Here is a 24000-nt window from a genome sequence, read left to right as displayed (position 1 = left end):
ATATTTGGGAGATGACGTAGTCATTATCGCGTGGTCGAAAAAGCCAGATCATTTGTTTCTTCAAGTTGAGAGAGTGATTCTCTCTCTCTCTCTCTCTCTCTCTCTCTCTCTCTCTCTCTCTCTCTCTCTCTCAATTATTCTGAATAATAGACTATTAAATAGATATGATAAAAATGTACTTCAGTTTACCTTCAGTAAATAGAACTTGAATATGAGATTGTTAAAGTTTTATTATTATTATTATTATTATTATTATTATTATTATTATTATTATTATTATTATTATTATAATAGTGATTAATAATGAATATTATTATTATTATTATTATTATTATTATTATTATTATTATTATTATTAACAATAGTGATAATAATATTAATAATGAATATTATTATTATTATTATTATTATTATTATTATTATTATTATTATTATTATTATTATTATTACAAAAAATGCACATACACCCTTGTAAGAACAAGCCTAAAAAGAGATCACTAACTCGTAAAGCAATCAGCAGGAGGAGAGATGATCACATAAATAACTAAAAGAGAAAAAGGGAGATAATGAGATAACAAACAAATAAAGATATCACAAAAAAGCAAAGAATTATAGTCCAGCAGTATGAGACGGACCTCCTATTATGTAGGAAGGGGACGCCTCACATAATCCTGTTAACCAACATATGTTGCGCCGTATAATCTTGTTTACCAACATATGTTGCAATTGCATCAGTGTCATGTGCATGAGACCCGACCTTCTTCCTTGGGGCATGAGTACTGTGAACTGTGTCTCTGTTCAGATAGAGTCCTCTCTCTCTCTCTCTCTCTCTCTCTCTCTCTCTCTCTCTCTCTCTCTCTCTCTCTCTCTCATAAGTAACCAAGTGGTATTTTGACAGAGGAATGTATTAACAATTAAATAAATGTGAATGTGCAAGGGATTGTAAAAGGATGTATTAGTATATGTGGTATATTGATTAAGTTATGTAGTGTAAGAATATGTTTATGAGTGTTATATAATGTCAGCGTATATGTATGTATATATATATATATATATATATATATATATATATATATATTATGTATATATATATATATATATATATATATATATATATATATATATATATATATAGTATGTATATATAGATGCAATATATGCATTTCAAACAGGGTGTAAAAGAGTTGATGCAAATATTTCGAAAAAAAGGAATTATAAGCAAAAATCTTCTAGAAAGATGTGCATTTTAAGGCTTCATTTGTCGTTGAGGGAAATTCTTAAATAACCATTTAACATTACCACTGCTCTCGGGAGTAAGATTGTGTGTGTAAGACAGTATATATATATATATATATATATATATATATAATTTATGTATTACATGTATATGTATGCAAGTATACATATATATTATAACATTTGTATGTATCCACAAACTCACATATTCAACAGTCACCCCATAACCCTTACCCGTTTTCTGTTCACCTCCCAACAGAAATGCGTCCCAGAGTTCGTGAACGCCGCCTTCAGCCGACCCGTGGAGGTGACCAATACATGTGGAGAGTACAGGCCGCAGGAGTACTGCCTGCAGACGGGCGGCTACGGCGCCCGGCAGGCGTGCGAGATCTGCAACGCCTACGTTCCCGAACTCTCGCATCCGGCGTACTACCTGACGGATTTCAATAACAACGACAACCATACCTGGTGGCAGTCGGAGACCATGTTTGAAGGAATACAGTACCCGAATGAGGTCAACCTCACTCTTAGTTTGGGTGAGTGCTCTCTCTCTCTCTCTCTCTCTCTCTCTCTCTCTCTCTCTCTCTCTCTCTCTCTCTCTCTCTCTCTTTAGTGTCTACTGTTTTTAAAGGTTTCAGTTTCAGTTCATAAAAATGGAATAATGAACAATATTATGAAGTCACTTGGATGGACTTTATTAAAATGTTCAAATCAAGTTATTAGTTCTCTCTCTCTCTCTCTCTCTCTCTCTGTAGTATTTCTTTGGAAGGTTGCATTCACATTACTTAAAAAGTAGTATTTATTAATATTTGGGTATCACTAGAAAGGATTTTTATTAATGTCAGGTGTTAAATAATTTAGATTTACTCTCTCTCTCTCTCTCTCTCTCTCTCTCTCTCTCTCTCTCTCTCTCTCTCTCTCTCTCTCTTCTGTATAGAAACTATTTCGATAATGCAGTACATTTAAAGATGTCCAATAAACTTTTTAGATAATAGTAAATGCTCTCTCTCTCTCTCTCTCTCTCTCTCTCTCTCTCTCTCTCTCTCTCATTTCAATAAGTCAGTATATGCAAAGATGTCTAATACTGATTAAAATCAGTGTCACGAAAACAGTGGTCGGTGAAAGTCACTAGTAACTAATAAAGTCGTGTTCCTATGAAAACTCACCTTGATAATTACCTCTAGAATGGTTTCACCGATACAGGAGATTAGGGATTACCTCCTCGAGGTATTCCTGTCCTCTGCGGACTCGAATACTATTTGTACAGGTCATTGCACGAAATAATATTAGAGCTTACCATGGGATTGGACACGTGGAGCCAGATAGTGTACTGAAGCTATGAGAGAGAGAGAGAGAGAGAGAGAGAGAGAGAGAGAGAGAGAGAGAGAGAGAGAGAGAGTAATTGTTCTTGACCAGGTTCACACCTAAGCAAGCAGTCGAGCAAGCAGACAGGACACGTGTTTGGAGGTTATTATAACCCCAGAACAACCTTGTCATCTGTTGTAATAATCACAAGTGGACGTTTGATTTGCTGCCCGTGGCAACTTTGCGACTTGACTGAAGAGTCCTTAAGTGATCTGGTTTGAATGCTGTCTATTATGCTGTCTATTAGTTGTGAGGCTGTATATTTTATTTATTTGTTTATTTATTTATTTTATTTTTAAGGGAGTGGTTGGGCTGCTATGTTTTCGATAGGAGTGGTCAAATTCTTAAAGCGTTTTCGCTGTTTTTCAGTTTTGATTTTCTTCATGAATAAATTTTTATATTCGGTTTTGTGAGTACGCGCAAGGTAATGGGCTGACTGGTTTATTATTATTATTATTATTATTATTATTATTATTATTATTATTATTATTATTATTATTATTATTATTATTATTATTATTCCTCTTCCTCATCTTCTTCTTCTTCTTCTTCTTCTTCTTCTTCTTATTATTATTATTATTATTATTATTATTGTAAAGTATACTAGTAATAATAACTAATGCTGTTTTATAAAAGAAACCCATGTTTTCAAATTATTATTATTGAAGCCTCTTTAGCAGTCTCATCATCACAGATGGTGTAATGCTTCGTACTTCGTTTTGAATATGAATTAAGAGCGCTTCTCATAACTCACTTTCTTTCCGTTTTTAGTTTTCTGTAAAGGAAAACTATTGTGCCGGCTTTGTTTGTCCGTTCGCACTTTTTTCTGTCCGCACTTTTTCTGTCCGCCCTCAGATCTTAAAAACTACTGAGGCTAGAGGGCTGCAAATTGGTATGTTGATCATCCACCCTCCAATCATCAAACATGCCAAATTGCAGCCCTCTAGTCTTAGTAGTTTTTATTTTATTTAAGGTTAAAGTTAGCCATAATCGTGCTTCTGGCAACGATATAGGATAGGCCACCAACGTCCCGTGGTTAAAGTTTCATGGGCCTTGGCTCATACAGCATTACACCGAGACCACGGAAAGATAGATCTATTTTCGGTGGCCTTGATTATACGCTGTACAGAAAACTCGATTGCGCCGCAGAAACTTCAGTTCATTTTTTACTTAATTTTGTTAAGAAACCCACCATCATTACAATTTTGGACGTAAAATTCCCATTGAATAAAGTCTCTTGCATATTGTCGTATATAACAGTGAACACAAGTCGGCCGCATCATTTATGCAAAGAGCCTCTCGAGATAACTAGACAGGGATATCTGTACCCTGGTACTCTGCTATTTCTCTTATGACCCGACAGCTGTTTGCTCAAAAAAGTGACTGCCTCAGGGTACTCTCCCCATTGGTTCGTTGACCCAGGTCGGCCAGTAAGAACTGTCTATTTTATAAGATACTTGAGTCATTCTACCCTACTGCTATTCCACTTGCATTTGAATACATTTTTATCTGTTTATTAATTTATTTTTTCTTTTTAATAATTGAGACTTTTATATATTTTCCTTTACTTCCTCTTACTTCTTCCTAATGAACACCTTAATATTCTTTGAAAGCTTGAATTATGTCATTGGCTCCCTTGGTGGGCTTGTTTCATGTGGATAGGGTTCATCTTGTGAATAATAATAATAATAATAATAATAATAATAATAATAATAATAATAATCAGAATAATCAGAATCAGAATCCACAGACACTTCTAGTCCCTGTTAGTCCTACGAATGAATCCCGAAAATCAGAAAAGGCCTGTGTTCAAGTTCCACTCAGGGCATTCGGACACCCTTCTCCTCTTTCCTATTAGCCCTAAGTGCCAAGCAACCGACCAATAGGAATTGGTCTGTACTCTCGAAGGACTGAGACTGAGAAGTGTCCCTCACTATTATAGGACCGTTTAGCCGAGCGCACTCAATCGGTCTGAGCACTTACCCTGCCATTTGTTCTGTGTCTGGGAGTGAAGGTTATCGAGTTACTTCTTTCCATCTGCTCGTACATGATGAGAAGGAGTTTCTCTCTCTCTCTCTCTCTCTCTCTCTCTCTCTCTCTCTCTCTCTCTCTCTCTCAAAATGTGTTTTTTCTTCTGAGAATTATATGTGTTAAAGTTTCTTTCCTTCTCGCTTATTTGGCGTTTTATATTTTCCCTATATTAAACGACTTCTCTCTCTCTCTCTCTCTCTCTCTCTCTCTCTCTCTCTCTCTCTCTCTCTCTCTCTCTCTCTATATATATATATATATATATATATATAAATATATATATATATATATATATATATATTTATATACATATATATCTTAGAATAGTTTTTTCAATATATTGGGAATTATTAATATGCAGTTAGAGTAATCCCTACTCTTTGTGATATATTTTCTAAATGCTTTTAGTTTATTATCCTCCTCAGAGTGGTAGAATGAATGGAATGTAACAAAGACCTCGTTATGTCTGTCTGTACGTCTATTGTTCCTCACTCTCTGTTTACTCAGTAACTCGTACGATGACGGTCGAATTTCAGCGCTCTGTGACACAGCGCTTTCACATAACATAATCCGGGGTCGTTTATAAGATGATTTTATAAGATCCCAGTCAATTATGGGATCTCAGACTTTTGTGTGAGGACTTTCAAGTCAAGAATTGTCTCTTGTGAATGCAGTTGTGAAGACATGGCTATGATATTGCCTATGTAGGTTGTACTTACCATTCGTACCGTAGGCTGTGGGTTTTGTTTTGCTGTTTCTTTATCGTATATATATATATATATATATATATATATATATATATATATATATATATATATATATATATATATATATATATATATATATATATATATATATATATATATATATATATATATGTGTGTGTGTGAAGGACACAGAGAGAGAGAGAGAGAGAGAGAGAGAGAGAGAGAGAGAGAGAGAGAAGGCATAATTTTACAATAGTTACCCAATATAATCTTGGTGCGTTCGTTCTCTCTGAGAGGAATTTTTCCGTTTTCTTTAATGTCAAAAGCATAAACTAATCTATTTTTGAAAGCTCTTTCTTTACTTAATGTATTTGCCTAGATCCACTTTTACTTTTCACATTTCACTCAGTCCCTGATTTTATTTAATCATATTAGGCTGACTGATATAATTTTACTCTGTAATTTTATTTGTCCAAAATGATAACTCATGCTAACAGACTGAAGGGTGCTTATTTATATTTTTTTTCCTCAGGTAAGGCCTTCGACATTACGTACGTCCGACTATTTTTCCGGTCGCCCAGACCCGAATCCTTCGCCATCTACAAGCGTACAGAGACCGACGGGGAGTGGATCCCTTATCAGTATTATAGGTGAGTGTGAGATTGCATGAAATTTTTAATATTTCACATTAAATTGTGTCTAAATGAAAAGAAGAAGAAAAAAATACTCTCAAACTTTAGTTATAAGAAATAATATATTCCCTTCCACTCACACAAGGCTCCTAAAGTCTGTTGCAGGTTTCATTGTATTTATTTATTTATTAATACCGTCTCCTTGAATTTATTAACATTGATGATGGCAGAATTTTATAACCTCATTATTCATCCAGGTTTTGGGCGTGTAGAGTGTTACGGAATGTTGTTATAGAGGCTGATAGCCCCTATGTTTTTTCATGGGAAATTTTTATATTCTTTAGATTTTTTATGAAAATCGTGTTAGAACCATTTTTCATTTTCTTTATTATTATAAAATTAAGAATTTGTAGAGACTATTATTGTCGAATACTCTTCCATGTGTTTCATGTATCAGTTGTTATGAATTATTATTATTATTATTAGTATTATTATTATTATTGCTGATAAATTCACAAAATCGTGCTAACTGACGTAATAAAAATCCACAAATATATAAATAAATTGTATTAACAAAGACTTTCGAACACCGTTCTCATAATAATAATTATTTTTATTTGTAATTTATTATTATTATTATTATTATTATTATTATTATTATTGTTATTATTATTATTATTTGTTCTAAAGGGCCACAATAATATAATTGTTAAAGGCTCGTGTAAAATTTATAAAAGAACCCTTCTAACATCTTTTGACTGAAGATGAACCCAGAGAAAGGTTCGAAAGTTTTTATAAATTTCACACAAGCCTATAACAATTATATTATTACAGACCCTTTAGAACATTAATGAACTCTCGTCATAGAGAGTTTTTCCTTCCAATTATTATTATTATATTTTTTTTTTCTTCAGCGCTACCTGTCGTGACACTTACGGCCTCCTCGATTCGGACTATGTTCAGAAGGAGTTCGAAACGCGGGCGCTCTGCACGAGCGAATTCTCCGACATCTCTCCACTCACGGGCGGCAACGTGGCCTTCTCCACCTTGGAAGGCCGCCCCTCCGCTTATAACTTCGAAGACAGTGCTGAACTACAGGTCAGTCTTATACTTTCTTTTTTTAGAGAGGATATTTATTTTATTTCTTTTTATTTTGGAATTTTAACATTACATTAGATCACCTCCAAAGTACAGGGCAATTTTTTTTACTTACTTTTTGTGAATTTTAACACTGCTTTGAAGTATCTCTCATGAATTAATTGCTGCATTTGCTCTCTCTCTCTCTCTCTCTCTCTCTCTCTCTCTCTCTCTCTCTCTCTCTCTCTCTCTCTCAAATTCTGTTAGAAATTGGAGAGAATAAGTTTGCATCAGAATTAGAGAATGAAGTTTTTGATGAGACTCTCTCTCTCTCTCTCTCTCTCTCTCTCTCTCTCTCTCTCTCTCTCTCTCTCTCTCTCTCTCTCTAATCTGTTAGAAATTGGAGAGAATAAGTTTGCATCGGAACTATAAAAGGGAGTTTTGATGAGACTCTCTCTCTCTCTCTCTCTCTGTTAGAAATTGAGAGAATAAGTTTGCTCTCTCTCTCTCTCTCTCTCTCTCTCTCTCTCTCTCTCTCTCTCATTCTGTAAGAGGTTGGAGAGATTGAGTATGCATCATCTCTCTTTATACCTTATTTGATATGGGTAGCTCGCTCATTTTACTGTCAGGGCTAAGTAGCACTATCCTTTTTCTTTATCAGTACTGCATAATACTCTTTTCTTTTCTGTGACTGGGCAACCTTTCCATCTTAATCTATTTTAATTCCATTTTAATCTATAAGGGCTAAGTAATTGTCTCCTTTCCTTTGCAGACTGTACCACCCTAACTCCTTTCCATTCCATTATGGGCAACCCTATCCTTTCCTTTCCAGACTGAACAACCCTGTTTCATATCCTTTCCAGTACAGGCAACCGTATATCCTTTCCATCCTTTCCTTCCAGACTGGACGACCCTATCTCCTTTTCTTTCCAGACTGGACAACCATCCTTTCCAGTACGGGCAACCCAATATCCTTTCCTTCCAGACTGGACGACCCTATCTCCTTTCCTTTCCAGACTGAACAACCCTGTTTCATATCCTTTCCGGTACAGGCAACCGTATATCCTTTCCTTCCAGATGGACGACCCTATCTCCTTTTCTTTCCAGACTGGACAACCATCCTTTCCAGTACGGGCAACCCAATATCCTTTCCTTCCAGACTGGACGACCCTATCTCCTTTCCTTCCCAGACTGGGCAACCCTATCTCATATCCTTCCCAGTACGGGCTACACTATATCCCTTCTTTCCAGACTGGACAGATCTATTTCTTTTTCTTTACAGACTAGTTAACACAATCTCCTGTCCTTTCCGTTATGGTCAGCCGTAGTCCTTTCCAGTATGGTCAGCCCTGTTTTCTTCCCTTTCCACATTGGACAACCCTACCTTTATTCCTTTCCAGTATGGGCAACCATGTTTCCTTTCCTTTCGAGACTGAGCAACCCTGTCTCCTTTCCTTTCCAGTATCAGGAATCCCACCTACTTTCCTCTCCAGTATGGGGCAACCCTATCTTTATTCCTTTCCAGTTTGGGCAGTATGTCTTCCTTCCTTTCCTTTCCAGACTGAGCAACCCTGTGTCCGTTCCTTTCCAGGCTGGGCAAAGAAGTCTCTTTTCCTTGTCACACTGGAGTAACAATCTCCTTTCCTTTCCGGACTGACGACCATACCTTCATTTCTTTCTTTCCAGTCGGGGCGACCTTATCTCCTTACCTTTTTGCCACACACTGTAGTAACACTCTCATTTTCATACTAGGACTAACACTCACTTTTCCTTATCAGGAATGGGTGACAGCCACGGATATTCGGATAACACTCAACCGTTTGAACACCTTCCGTGACGAAGTTTTCAAGGATCCCAAGGTACTGAAGTCCTACTTCTATGCCATCACGGATTTTGCCGTTGGAGGGAGGTAAGTTTAAACAGACCAATAGGTTTTATGATATATTCATTTCACAATGCTTGCCATTGGAGATAGGTAAGGATAAAGTGACCATTTTTTTATGTTTATTTACCGTAATCTCCACACGCACACACACACAAAATACGGGATACTTTCACAGTTTTTGTTAATGAATGTAATCGTTGCAGTCTCATGATGTTTTTAATTTCTTTTTTATTCATTCTCATTCCAATTCTTCATGCGTGTACTGCATACCCTAAATAACACCAGTATCTCTCTCTCTCTCTCTCTCTCTCTCTCTCTCTCTCTCTCTCTCTCTCTCTCTCTCTCTCTCTCTCTCTCTCTCTCTCTCTCTCTCGATAATAAGTTATCTAAATCATACACTCACCAACTCGTCAATAAAATGACTGACGTAGAGATGTAAGAATAAATAAGTATCCGATAGATAAGAGTATAGAGAACGGGATAAATTCAAAGAAAATGGGATATCTGGATGGTAAACTATTCTATAAAGTACGGGTTGCCACCCAATTGAGTAAAAACTTTAAAGTTGTACTTTATATATGGAAACATTAGTTATTTTCGCGACAGCAATTAACGAAATGATTTCATATTTTAAGGTATAACTACTTAATCGTAAGATACTTATGCCAAAACTACCAGACGTAATCTAACTTGGGTTTTAATGGTCCTTGTATTGGTCCATTACTGTTACCTTAACGTGTCGTAATCGCAAACTTTATTTCTTTGGTATGGAAACTATTGTATTTATAGTTTACTTTTATACACATCACTCACAGAAAAGATAGGTAATGCTACAAAAAAGCTCTCGGGTGCGCCATGTTTAGCCGTGTTCATCCCAGCCCTTCTGGGATAAAGGTAAAAACTTAGCAAAATATGGTATATTTCTCAAATTATCTCACAATCCCGTAGGTGGGTAGTGTCGTCAGTGCACCTCATGCAGTGCTATGTAGGCATTACTTAAGGTTCTTTGCAGCGTCCCTTCGGTCCCTAGCTGCAACTGCTTTCATTCCTTTTACTGTACCTCTTTTCACATTCTCTTTCTTCCATCTTACTGTCCACCCTCTCCTAACAATTGATTCGTAGTGCAACTGCGATGTTTTCCTCCCGTTACGCCTTTCAAGCCTTTTCACTGTCAGTCTCCGTTTCACCGCTGAATGACCTCATAGGTCCCAGTTCTTGGCCTTTGGCCTAAATTGTATATTCAATTCAATTCAACCAAACATCTTTCATAATGTTTAGTCAAAAAACTTTTATTAATAAAAGATATACCCGGACGGATCTCTTCCTTAAAATTACCATTATTTCACATTTACAGGTATGTCGACTGACATATAAGATAGTGTGTCTTAATGAATCTAGTGTTATTTTAGGCGTATTACTCTTACCTGACATATTGTCTTTCTATTGTATAGTAACTAGTTCGCTTATGGGTTTCTACACTTGATATGTGAAATCGCCTTCAAAACAATCAAACTTTGCACATAAATTTTCGTCACGACCCAGAAGATATTTTAAAGCAATTTTATTCCCAAACAGCACTGGCTTTTGACTCCAATGCAACTCATAATTTTAGACTGCGTTATGCATGAGTTTTTCTTACATATGCAACTGAACAGACATGTAAATTATTCCTAAAGATATCTGTTCATATAGCGTGTTATTGCTTTTATATTTATATTAATAAATATAGATTGTGCATCAAATAGAAAACTGTAATTGTTGCTGTAGCCCTCTCTCTCTCTCTCTCTCTCTCTCTCTCTCTCTCTCTCTTATATATATATATATATATATATATATATATATATATATATATATATATATATATATATATATATATATATATATATATATATATACACACACACACACACACACGTGTGTACACACATACATACTGTACTAAGGCAGTCTAATTAGATTTTGCATTACATTTTATGGCTGAATTCACGTATTTCGTTCTCAGAAGGATGAAGTAGGGAGACCCGAAAGAGAGCCATTTTGAAAAATTATTTGAAAACAAATTATTTATGGTTTAAAAATTCACTACGGGAACGAGAAATGACTATACCTTATCATTTTTGGTAGTAATAAGTTTCAGTTTGGTGAGTACCGTATTGAAAGCCTAGCAATATTAATACGGATGTACAGTTTTATTCTGGCTTCAGAAATAAAGAAATTGGCTTTCGCATTCCTATTCGTAAGGGAATCACGTGTATTTAGGCCTGGAAAATATTGATAACGAAATAGATGTAATTCAGAATAAAGGTATGATTATGAAAATATCCTGATTTTGTAGCAGACGTTACATAAACACTGCCAAATAAGACTCTTATGATAACAGAGAATCAACAGAAAACTTTCTACTACCATAGTGTAATAAAATAGATATTCTCCATCATAAAAACTGTGGAGTTAAAGTTGCGTTTAACAACAATAATCCAATATATGGAAAAATGTGGATATCAAGTGCAGTTTGGCTGTAATCTTGAACATATTATTAAAACTAGAAAATGAGAAGAAAAGAGAATTGGTCAGTATAATAAATATATATATATATATATATATATATATATACATATATATATATATACAGTATATATATATATATATATATATATATATATATATATATATATATATATATATATATATATATATATTATATATATAGCTATGCACAGTCATATCACCATTTTTCGTTTAAGGTTAATGAAAACCACCTTGCTACCAGTTGAACAGGTGCTAAAAAAATATTCTACTCTGTAATGTTTGAAAGAAATGTGATTTTATTCAATTTTATAAAAGAGTCTTTTTAAGAATATCAGCACCAGCATGAAAGTGTAGAATATTAAATAATTATTTTAAAAAGATCTGTGTAAAAGATGTAGGTTTCAAAGGAATACTTTGTCTGGTCCTAACAAGCAAGGGCGTGATCCCTCTTCCAAGCGAAAAAGATTTGTTAATGGAGCACTTACCCTCGGTCATAAACGAGGTCAGGACCCCTCCTCCTCCTCCTCCTCCTCCTCCTCCTCCTCCTCCTCCTCCTCCTCCTCCTCCTCCTCCTCCTCCTCCTCCTCCTCCACCAGTCGTCTGTTTGTTCTTTTGTACTGTCAACCTTGCATGTATAATGTAAATTTCTACCACTATGTGACAGTCTTCTAGAAGATGTGCTAATTAGTTAAGACGAAACTGCTCTCTCTCTCTCTCTCTCTCTCTCTCTCTCTCTCTCTCTCTCTCTCTCTCTCTCTCTCTCTCTCTCTCTCTGTATAAATGTTTGTGTGAATGTTCAGAATTACTTCTTCACTTAAGGTCCAGGTGGACTCAGTGTTCCCACTTAGTGCACCCGGCTGCTTGTCGTACCCCAACCCACGAGAGAGAGAGAGAGAGAGAGATTGTTTGAAAATGGGTCAGTGCCAGTCGCAGCTGATGTTATTAACAGCAGCTGTAAGCCTGTAATCAATCCCATGCTTTGGTCATTTTTCTCGTAATTAATTGATTATTGTATAATTTTATGTAGAAAGCCCGACTGATTAATTCAGAGAGCTCAAATCTAGGTTTGGTAAGGTAGTCTGGGTTAGCTGCATGATTTTCCAGTAAGAATGACCTAAGATGATGAATTTGTACATTATTCGCAATGAAATTACCATTACCAAAATAACTGAAGTCAGACTTTCATTATAGATTTTTTATAAGGGCCAGCATACCTCTAATTTGGCCCCCCTCCTTTTTCTTTGCTGTATTTATGATTATTTCGTTTGTATCTTGTATTTTTGAAATTTGAATACGATTCACCTACCTGCAAATTAATTAAGTGTCTGCTTCAGTCAAAATTAATGTAAAAAAAATTTTTCCCTGATTCTGTCATGTCCATCGTTTCTTCAACTTTTACAAGTCACCTACCTGTAAATTCATTAAGTGTCTGCTTCAGTCAACATAAATTTAAAAGAATTTTTTTCGCTGCTTCTATCATATTCACCGTGTCTTCAACTTTTTACTTTTGTGCTAAAATTATGATAATTATTCCTGTAATTTGGTCGTACTTTTGATAATTGTTTAACAGCCAATTTTCTTGTAACTTCTAACTTTAAACTTATTCCCCTGCTAATAATAATTACAATCCTGCTTCTGTCGATCACATTGAACAGTGACTTAAGCCCTTTTTGCTTCCAGATGCAAATGCAACGGCCACGCCTCCGCCTGCGTGGAATCGACGGGACTCAGGGGAGAATTCTCCCTGGTGTGCCGTTGCGAGCACAACACCGCCGGACCCGACTGCGGAGAGTGCCTGCCCTTCTACAACGATGCCCCCTGGGCACGAGCCACTTCGAAGGACGCCCACGAGTGCAGAGGTTAGAGGCGCGCTGTATTAGACAAGTTCTTGTGTCCGTTAGAGGTGTGGGTTATGGGTAAATAAGTTAGGTTAGGCTAGGGTAGGTCAGGTTAGGTGACGTTTGAGATTGTGTTGACAAAATTTGTCATGTGTTTCAAAGGTGAATTCGCACAATGAAATTCCTTTTCAGAAACAGCAAAACTGAAGCAAACACCTCACGTGGTGTACTGTAGGCATTATTAAAGATTGTTTTCAGCTTCCCTTCGGCCCCTACTTAATAGCCTTTTACTTTACCTCCGTTCTCACTTCCTTCCTTCCATCTGGCTGTCCAACCACTCCAACTCTCTCTTTTCACTGTCTGAAGCGCTGAATTGCTGAAAGTGCCTCAGTGCTTGGCTTTGCAGCCAAATTTTCGTAATTCAAATTTTTTATTTGGTAAAAAACTGAAGAAAATTTTTCAATCTTAAGGTCAAGCAAGACAAATCTGATTCAGATTAATCATAGAGCCTTTTAATTCAACTGATAAATATAAAAAATATAAATTAAATAAATTAATCGTGGGTTAACGTATGTGTTAAATAGGAAAGATTTTTACCAAAATGCCCCTCTCATAAGTGGTGTCAGTAAATTACCCATATCCACCGTCGATGACCATGGCAACTGCGACGCCAGGTGCGCACGTCAGATCATTCATTTAGACGAACAAACGAACAAAGAAAAGATGGAATAAGTACCCCTGGCAAACTTCCTGTTTTCATCTGGATGGAACGCAGAAGGGGATGTGCATATTCTCTCAAGCCGTCTTCAACAGGTTTCTCCTCTTCATGGGACTTTATAATGACAGGAGATGTGATCTCCCTCCCCCTTAGGGAGGGAGGGATGGGTGGGGAGGAGGGAATCTGAGGGAAAGAAGAGACCCCTTTGCACGGGGGAGGGGTCAGCCCCACCAGGCACTCTTTTTGCCCAGATTAGAAAATCACCTTGCTGTGATTTGACATGGAGCTCTCTCTCTCTCTCTCTCTCTCTCTCTCTCTCTCTCTCTCTCTCTCTCTCTCTCTCTCTCTCTCTCTCTCTCTCTCTCACAGGAAGCTGTTGACATTTTGTGGTCGGCTGGATGCTAAATTCGCAATTATTTCCACATGCTAAAGTTTTTCCATTAGACATACGTTAGACACGTATATGAATGTATATATATATATATATATATATATATATATATATATATATATATATATATATATATATATATATATATATATATATATATATATATATATATGACTTTTGCACTGTAAGAAATTGCGCAATTCCTATCAAACCGACCACATCAAATGTCAACAGCTTCCAGCATATCTAACACGCAGAACCAGAGCAAATTTCGGCAGATGAAGGAAGCCCTCCCCTAAAACCCTCCCTCCAACCACCCACCCTCACCAAAAACATCTGTTGAACTACATCCCCGTTATGGGATGGATGCACACATCCGTCTTTCTCCTTGAACACGCCCTTTTCACCCGCTCCTCAGGCGCGGATGAGGTTATTACAGGGGAAATTGGATTGTGAGAGGGCATTGAATGCCGGGCATCGACTCTGGGCATTGAAGGGAGTCATTTCCTGGCACAGATGATGCCATGGGAACGGCGTCGGGCATTCTTGAAAGCGAGTCTGAGTGACCCTTTGAGGTGGCTAGTTTCTTCCGTAGCGGTTGTTGTTGCCTGACGCACGATGTTGGCACCGAGTACTGTCAGCTTCTTATTCTGTGTATAATACATACATACACATATATATATAAATATATATTATGCGTGTGTGTACTATTTCGTTATTATTACTTACATTCACTTTTATGTATCATTGGGTATTACCTGCATACATTATTATTAATTATTCTATATATATATATATATATATATATATATATATATATATATATATATATATATATATATATATATATATATATATATATATGTATGGCCTTTGGTTAGTTATAACAATGTATTCTCACTATGAAAAATAATAATAATAATAATAATAATAATAATAATAATAATAATAATAATAATGTTCAAGTTTCCTCTTCATTTCATTATTATTCGCTAAATACGACCCAGAAAAGAAACTGATTATCGAATATTAGCTTGCGCAACAAATTCCTCTGTTCACCTTCACATCTCACAATAAATCGAGATTTAAAAATTTACTGATAAAAATATAAGTTACGCAACTTCATTCCTTTCTTGCATTAACAGCTCACTAAAAAAAAGTGATTGGAAATTGCTGCATGAAGTGACCCAACGTTGCAGCAGTTGCAACTGCCTGTTACCATGACAACGGCGAACGGGTTCATGACCTGGCTGATCTCAGGAGTGACAGTTACGCAGGTGCCAACGGCGGGGTTATTTGGGGGCCCTGTCAAAGGGGCGGGGTTAATTTGGGCGGATAAGAAGTCTTGATTAATTAGGGAAAATAGAAGGGAGTAGGGGGTATGCCTCAGGAAAAAGATGTATATGGAGAATGGTAATGTTTATAAATGGTAGTAGTAAAGATGGTGAAAGTTTCTCTCTCTCTCTCTCTCTCTCTCTCTCACACACACACACACACACACACACACAGTTTATTTATTTATTTATTTACCTATTTATTTATTTATATTTATTTATTAATATTTTATTTATTTATTTATTTATTTATTTATTTATTTATTTATTTATTTATTTATTTATTTATTTATTTATTTGCGAGTTCCAGCAGCCCTTTCTTTCAATCGTCCTCTAAAGTTGATTAAATATGGAACGATATCAGTTCACTAACGAACTGCCATTCAGCATTAATATCAAAAGCACAGCTCGTTTAATTCATCTAAGGACTGCTGCACAGTTCGATGCCCTTCCCCAACCCCCCCCCTCTCCCTGCCATGCTCTGGAACTCTCTTCCAGTTTGTTTTCCCCTAACTCATATAACCTTCCATCTTGGAAAAGTCAGGCCTGTCTCTTCCTTTCTCTTAATTTCTTCGGCTCCGGGATAAGTTAGTGCGTTGGGTTGACGCCTCTTTAGCCTTTTTATTAAAAGATGAAAAAATTAAGTAAGACAGTGGTTACCATTGATTAGTGTCTGCCTCACTTTAACAGGCAGAACCTTTCTTTCCTTCAAGATACAGAACCTTTTTTCATCTTCCTCTTTCTTCTTTTGAGGGGCAGAACCTTTTTTTCCCCAGAAGGCTAAACCTTTCTTCCTTCTGGACCTGTCCTTTTTTTTTCCTCTTTCTTTCTTGATGAGGCAAAACCTGTCTTTCTATAAGATTCAGGCCTCCTACTACTTTCTTCTCGGTCAGGCCTCAAACCTTTTTAATTTTATTCGTTTAACATTGCAAAATATTCTTAAAAATTTCTTGAGGTGTCGTTCAAGCAAACCTCAAGGAATGATCAATCAAGTTTTCAGAGTCCAAATGTCCCTCGTCCGCAGGGAGTTTCCTGCGGCCATTTTCGTTCAAGGACATTGCAAACTTGAGAGTTAATCTTTTCAAGTGTTCGTTTTCCTTAACTGCCTGTCTTTGGTAAATGGTGACCTCGTCGCCACGTGACGGAATACACTCTTAACAGTGTAAGGAATACTTTGCCTTCTTACATTTTTACATTGTTATATTTTAATGAAAATGTACTCACGGGTAAATGTTGACCACATGGTTCTCTGCAAGTGTTTTTGGGATGGTGTTGCTTGGCTCATGCCCTTCCCTGTCTGTGATCCACGGCAGTTAACTAACCACCGTGTGTGTAATGCAATTCTTAGTGCAGTTGGCTCAGTGGATTTTCCAAGAAACAGGCCTGAAGACTTTTGTCGTAGGGGATTGATCTTGTGGTATATACTGTATATATATATATATATATATATATATATATATATATATATATATATATATATATATATATATACTGTATATGTATATACATATATTATTTATTTATACAGGTAGATAGACAGATAATTATCTGTGCATGCACGTATGATATACTATAAAATATACATGCACAGGCGACTACAATCATCTCAATATGAAAATTTAACTGGGACCATTGGAAAGTGGCCAACATCCGCACATAAATCTTATGAATTTGATGAATATGACAGATACAAAAAATAATAAATTGGCTGCCTGCCGGCCTTTGAGGAGGAGGAGGAGGAGGAGGAGGAGGAGCTCATGTTCAGTCGCTTTAGGGCAGGTAAAATGGTATATTAAGCTAAGAAGGGTGGGCCGCTGTAGGCTGGGCGGGAGGACGGTGAGGGAAGAAGAAGAAGTCTGAGAGAGTGAACCTCTTCAGTCTTCGTTGAGACGGTGGAGGGTGAGGATGTGTTCGTGCGTCTCGTGGGGAGCGGGATTCGTTTCGTAGTGCTGATAGTATTTTGGGGGAAATGCCTTCGATGAACTGTTGACAAAAGCAGTTTCTTCTTCGTCTTTTATATTTTGTTTTTGTTATAGAGGTTGTGATTTGCAGTGACCGAGAATTCGGTGCAATTTTCCTTTTACGTTCTGAAGTGAAGTTTGTTATAATTGGCATCGTGTCAGTCGTCCGTGCATGCAAATTCAGATGTCATGAAGATGCCCAAGTGTTGGAAAAGTGTGACATTTTTCAGTGAATTTCTGTTGCAGCTTGCACAGTTATTATGTGGAAAAGCGCAATTATTAATCTTAGACCGTCGGCAAAAATTTACATATCAAAATGATAATTATTTATGATTATTAAAAAATGTGATTTGGAGTTTCTTCTGTATCTTTTGCATGTATATACAGTATATATATATATATATATATATATATATATATATATATATATATATATATATATATATATATATATGAAATAGAGATCAGCGCCTACCCTATGAGCCTACAGTGGCTCAGGAGGACTTTAACTTTAACTTTTATATATACATATATATATACAGTATATATATATACATACTGTATATATATATATATATATATACAGTATATATATATGTACATATATATATATATATATATATATATATATATATATATATATATATATATATATATATATATATATATATATATAGCTATCGATTGAAAAGTTAACATGAACATATTTTCTCTTATGTATTCAGGAAAGAAGAAAAGTTTTTTCAACCTGTAAAAAAATTGCCGCACTAAATACGTGATTAGATCATCATTAACGAAGGATATTTTAAACATTATTATTACTATTATTATTTTTGATTAGTTGCGTCAAAATTAATTGGTGACTGAATTGGGGAAGCGTCGATTTTCAGCTGAAGACAAATGATTCTCTCTCTCTCTCTCTCTCTCTCTCTCTCTCTCTCTCTCTCTCTCTCTCTCTCTCTCTCTCCTCCTTTTATGGGATAATGTACTCATCGCATCTCTATTTTCATAAAAGGTGGGTGTGTCTTTATGAATTAACCAATGTCCCCGGTAGGGGGCGGCTTGGTTAGTGCCGTCAGTGCACCTCGTGCGGTGCACTGTAGGCATTACTTAAGGTACTTTGCAGCGTGCCCTCGGCCCCTAGCTGCAACCCCTTTCGTTCCTTTTACTGTACCTCCTGTCATATTCTCTTTCTTCCATCTTCCTCTCCACCCTCTTCTAACAATTGATTCGTAGTGCAACTGCTTTGAGGTTTTCCTCCTGTTACACTTTTCAAACCTTTTACTGTCAATTTCCATTTCGGCGCTGAATGACCTCATAGGTCCCAGTGCGTGGCCTCTGTCCTAAGTTCTATATTCAATTCAGTTCAGTTAAGCATTGTAACCTCTTTTCCAAGTGGTTCCGAGCTTGATTTAGACAAACACGCCTGTCTCGGTGACTCTGCCGTACAAACACGCCAAAGTTTGCTTAGGAATCTAAGTTTCTATCACCAAAAGTCAACATAAACTTGAAACTCTCTGTTAAGCTCTTATACAATACGGTACAGACTTCAAACTAAGTGTTAGAGAGTTTGAGTATACCTTAGTTTAACCAGACCACTCAGCTGATTAACAGCTCTCTTAGGGCTGGCCCGAAGGATTAGACTTATTTTACGTGGCTAAGAACCAATTGGTTACCTAGCAGCGGAACCTACAGCTTATTGTGGAATCCGAACCACATTATACCGAGAAATGAATTTCTGTCACCAGAAATCAATTCCTCTAATTCTTCATTGGCCGGCCGGAGATTCGAACTCGGGCCTTGCAGAGCGCTAGCCGAGAACGGTACCGACCAGTCCAACGAAGAACCACTAAGTGTTAGAAATTAATAAATAATCTACATGGAGAAAATACTCCTAGCTTAAGAAAAGATTTTTTCTGATAGTTAATATGAAAAGAAAAATGAAGTTAGGATGATTGAAATGATGATGATGATGATCAATCTAGGCCACAATAAAGCTTTAGAGAGCTTGTGCAGGTCTCATTATCAAAAATAATAATAATAGTAATAATAATAATATGTGAAGGTAAAAGACCCTCTCTCAAGCATGTCTTGTTAAGGTGAATGGCAGCATCAGTGGACCTGATTTTATATAATATGGTGTCCTCAGTTCTTCTTCTTATTTTCTTCTCATCAGGCCTGATGTTTGCTAATAACTGTCCGATGTTCATAGTCATTGTTAGCAAATATCAGCCCTGACGAGAAGAAAATAAGAATTGAGAAGACCATATATAAAATCAATTCCAGATGCTGCCATTCTCTTTAACAAAATAATAATAATAATAATAATAATAATAATAATAATAATAATAATAATAATAATAATAATAATAATAATAATAATATGATTGCATAAAGATTTCACTAAACTAAAGGAAGGCAAATGGAGCGATTGGCAGTGGGTCACAACAAGGCTATAGAGCCCGCAGGGGAAGCGACTTGTTAATGACAAAATTAATTATGACAATAACTTAGCCAATTACTAATGAAATGGAAACACTTTAAAAGACCTGTGGTTCATCAGGGTGCCCGTAATCGTAAGAGCTTCGCTTCACCGTCGTAACTTTGCGAATACTTGGAAGCCATTTCACTTCATATTTCCGACCGTTGTCGCAACTTCTTAGATCAGAGGCGAGTTAGAAGCAAAGAATTCGCGGATTAGTGGGTCGATTTGCCACGCATTTCCGTTTCTACCTGATTTGGGCAAGGTCCCCGAGTGAAATTGATGAAATTGAACGCTTGGCATGCCTGGTGAGATAGTTCGATTGTCTACGTAGTGCTCTCTCTCTCTCTCTCTCTCTCTCTCTCTCTCTCTCTCTGGCTTCAGGTTTTGAAAAAAGTAGTGATGCACCAGAAGGAGTTTGCGAGAACTACTGGGATGTTTTAATATAAAAGTTCCTAATTTACAGTTAATAGGAATTTGGGTGTTAGTTCAAATACTATAATCTCTCTCTCTCTCTCTCTCTCTCTCTCTCTCTCTCTCTCTCTCTCTCTCTCTCTCTCTCTGGTTTTAAGTGGAAAGAAAAGTGGTTATGCTCCAGAAGGGGTTTGTGAGAAGAGCTGGGGTGTTTTAATATAAAAGTTCTTAATATACAGTTAATAGGACTTTAAGTTTTAGTCCAGTCACTACAATCCACTATAATTATTCGATGACTTGAGAAAAGAGTTAATCAAAAAACCAGGTGTCCACTCCTACTTCTGAATTATAAATCGTGAAAAAAAGCCATGAGGTAAAAAGAAGACCATTAGGTAAATGTTTAGCCGATGACGTCATTCAGCTCAGTAGACCAAAATTGGTCTGTTGATTTTTAGCAATATCCACCACTCCTAGTTGGTCATTATATTGCAAAGTACTTGTTTACTATAAGACCAAGACCCTGTAAGATTTATGAATTCATCAATGCCATAGAAACCAAAACTATAGAGATATTTTTAAAGACTGGCATCCTTCAGTTCCACCTTCATACGCCCACCCCAAAGCCTTGGTATCTCTTACGTCATGGACGATGGATTGAGGACCAATATTACCTGGACGTGAACGATTCGTGGGTAGATATTTCTGCTCCAGGTCCTAGTTGGCTCAGGGAAAGCAGGGAGTTGGCTGTGAACAAAACTTGAGGTGTTTAACTTTTGGTAAGACAGAATGACAAGAGACCTACTGTATATTGCTAGGTCACTGTAAGAAGTACCGCCATTGCTGCCCAGGTCATTCTAGGTCACTGAAAGAAGTACTGCCATTGCTGCCCAGGTCATTCTAGGTCACTGAAAGAAGCACTGCTTTTGCTGCCCAGGTCATTCTAGGTCACTGAAAGAAGTACTGCTTTTGCTGCCCGGGTCATTCTAGGTCAATGAATGAAGCACAGAGTGCCAAGACGCTGGTCTTGCTTCTTCCCAGGTCATGCTAGGTCACTGAAATAAAGTACCGCTCTTGCTGCCCAGGTCATTCTAGGTCACTGAAAGAAGTACTGCTATTGCTGCCCAGGTCATTCTAGGTCACTGAATGAAGCACAGAGTGACCAGACGCTGGTCTTGCTTCCCAGTTCATGCTAGGTCACTGAAATAAGTACCGCTCTTGGTGCCCAGGTCATTCTAGGTCACTGAAAGAAGTACTGCTATTGCTGCCCAGGTCATTCTAGGTCACTGAATGAAGCACAGAGTGACCAGACGCTGGTCTTGCTTCCCAGGTCATGCTAGGTCACTGAAATAAGTACCGCTCTTGCTGCCCAGGTCATTCTAGGTCACTGGAAGAAGTGGGTTGATGGAGTGTTGATAGCATAAACAGTCCCTAAAAAGAAAGTTAATTAATTTAGGAGACACAGATGAAGGCAGAGAATTCCACAGTGTGGAACTGAATGATGAGATGGACTGTTCAAATCATTATACTAATAAGAACATTGAATAGTAGAATCATTGTACCAGAAATATTGAAATTATTCAAAGGAATAAATTACAATAGCCAAAGTCATACCTATCACCAGCATTCTGTCTTTGAGTTCTTAGGAAGGAAGGAAGGAAGGAAGGCAGGGCATCGGTCCAGGTGGGCATGGGGCACCGTGGGTAGGTTGTGGGGGGCGGGTGGGAGGGGGCCACTACCCCTCCCCGTTTAATTAGTCACGCACGACCTCTTGCAAGAGAAAGTAAACCCAGTGGCAGAAGAAGGTGGTCGGTGCCCCGGAGTACCTTTTACTCTCTCTCTCTCTCTCTCTCTCTCTCTCTCTCTCTCTCTCTCTCTCTCTCTCTCATGATGCCCTGGATGCCAAATGTTCCGTTGCAGACTGTCATTGTGAGTGAGTGTGCTTATTAGTATTTGTGTGTGTTCGTATGTCTGTGCCCAGTGAGCGTTCTGTTTTTCCTTTCACTTTCCTTCTCTCTCTCTCTCTCTCTCTCTCTCTCTCTCTCTCTCTCTCTCTCTCTCTCTCTCTCATTTTTTTTGCTTTATTAGTTTTTTCTTTATGATTTTTCTGCCTCTATAGACAACCTTAAGTTACGTTACCAAATTCAATTATATACAATAAAGTAATCTCACATGTATAGTCATTCTCATTATATATATATATATATATATATATATATATATATATATATATATATATAGTCATTCTCGAACGACAAATAAAACCTGTATTTATTTACAGAAAAATCTTGTGGAAAAAACATAGCTGTTCTCATCCTCTGTGATTCGTGATTATTACCCATTCATCTAATAAAAAACAAAGCTATTTTCCTCCCTTGTCATTCTCGCCTAGCTATTCTCATCCTATTATCATTCTCAATAATCATGCATTTATCTAGTAAAAACAAAGCTGTTCTCACCCCATGTCATTCTCGATTATCATCAGTTTACCTGGTAAAAAACAAAGCGATTCTCACCCCAGGTCATTCTCAACCATCACCCATTTATCAGCTACTCTCATCCCCTGTCATTTTCAGCCATCACCGATTTATCTTTTAAACGAACAAAGTAATTCTCACCCTAGGTGGTTCTCAACCACCACCGATTTATCTATTAAAAAACAAAGCTGTTCTCACCCCCAGGTCATTCTCGATCATCACCCATTTATCTAGCTATTCTCATCACTTGTCATTCTCAATCATCTCCCATTTACATGTTAAACAAACAAAGCAATTCTCATCCCATGCCATTCTCGATCATCACCCATTTATCCATAATATTATAGTTATTCTCATCCCCTGCCATTCTCGATCATCACCCATTTATTTGGCAAAAAAAGAAACAAAGTTATTCTCACCCCAGGTCATTCTCGACCGTCACCCGTTATCTCAGAATGTGTTTGACCCTTCCGATCTCGGCTACTTATTCTCATCGTCGCCGGCTTCACGGTCGAGTGATTCCAGCGTGCTGGAATCACAGCTTCATTCTCGTTTTTCCAGGTTTCTCTTTCTCTCGAGCTGTTACGTAAGGTTTTTTCCACTGGTACTGAGCCTGCGCATGTGCGTGCGTGCGTGTGTGTATGTGCGCGCGCGCGCGCGTGTATGTGTTGTGGTGCATATAATAAAATTTCTGTACAGTTTAGTGACAGGAACTGACTATAGGCTCTTCAGTACGAGTTCTAGTCCTCTCTCTCTCTCTCTCTCTCTCTCTCTCTCTCTCTCTCTCTCTCTCTCTCTCTCTCTCTCTAAATTCTGATAAGAGATTCGAGAGAATGAGTATACGGCAGAAAGATTCTGTCTCTCTCTCTCTCTCTCTCTCTCTCTCTCTCTCTCTCTCTCTCTCTCTCTATAAGAATTTATACATTATA

At 37.1% G+C, this 24000-nt stretch overlaps 1 protein-coding gene across 11 annotated transcripts in view; it reads left to right on the top strand.

Annotated features, from left to right (window-relative positions):
- The window catches only part of LanB2 (laminin subunit gamma-1), a 121079-nt gene that overhangs the window by 48487 nt on the left and 48592 nt on the right, over positions 1-24000 (top strand). For 4 of the 11 annotated variants that reach the window (XM_067125553.1, XM_067125551.1, XM_067125552.1 and 1 more), the window contains exons 2-6: positions 1496-1772; positions 5869-5986; positions 6883-7066; positions 8824-8954; positions 13140-13318. In XM_067125553.1, the coding sequence (XP_066981654.1) occupies positions 1496-1772; positions 5869-5986; positions 6883-7066; positions 8824-8954; positions 13140-13318 (889 nt within the window). Of the gene's footprint in view, positions 1-1495; positions 1773-5868; positions 5987-6882; positions 7067-8823; positions 8955-13139; positions 13319-17526; positions 17779-24000 lie in introns of those variants that run through there. The other 7 variants (XM_067125556.1, XM_067125554.1, XM_067125557.1 and 4 more) reach the window with 6 other exon arrangements.

This window comes from Macrobrachium rosenbergii, chromosome 23 (genome assembly GCF_040412425.1).
Source record: "Macrobrachium rosenbergii isolate ZJJX-2024 chromosome 23, ASM4041242v1, whole genome shotgun sequence".
NCBI classification, from domain to species: Eukaryota; Metazoa; Arthropoda; class Malacostraca; order Decapoda; family Palaemonidae; genus Macrobrachium; species Macrobrachium rosenbergii.
The sequence above is the reverse complement of the archived record's forward strand: the minus strand, read 5'-3'. Positions and strand labels throughout refer to the sequence as shown.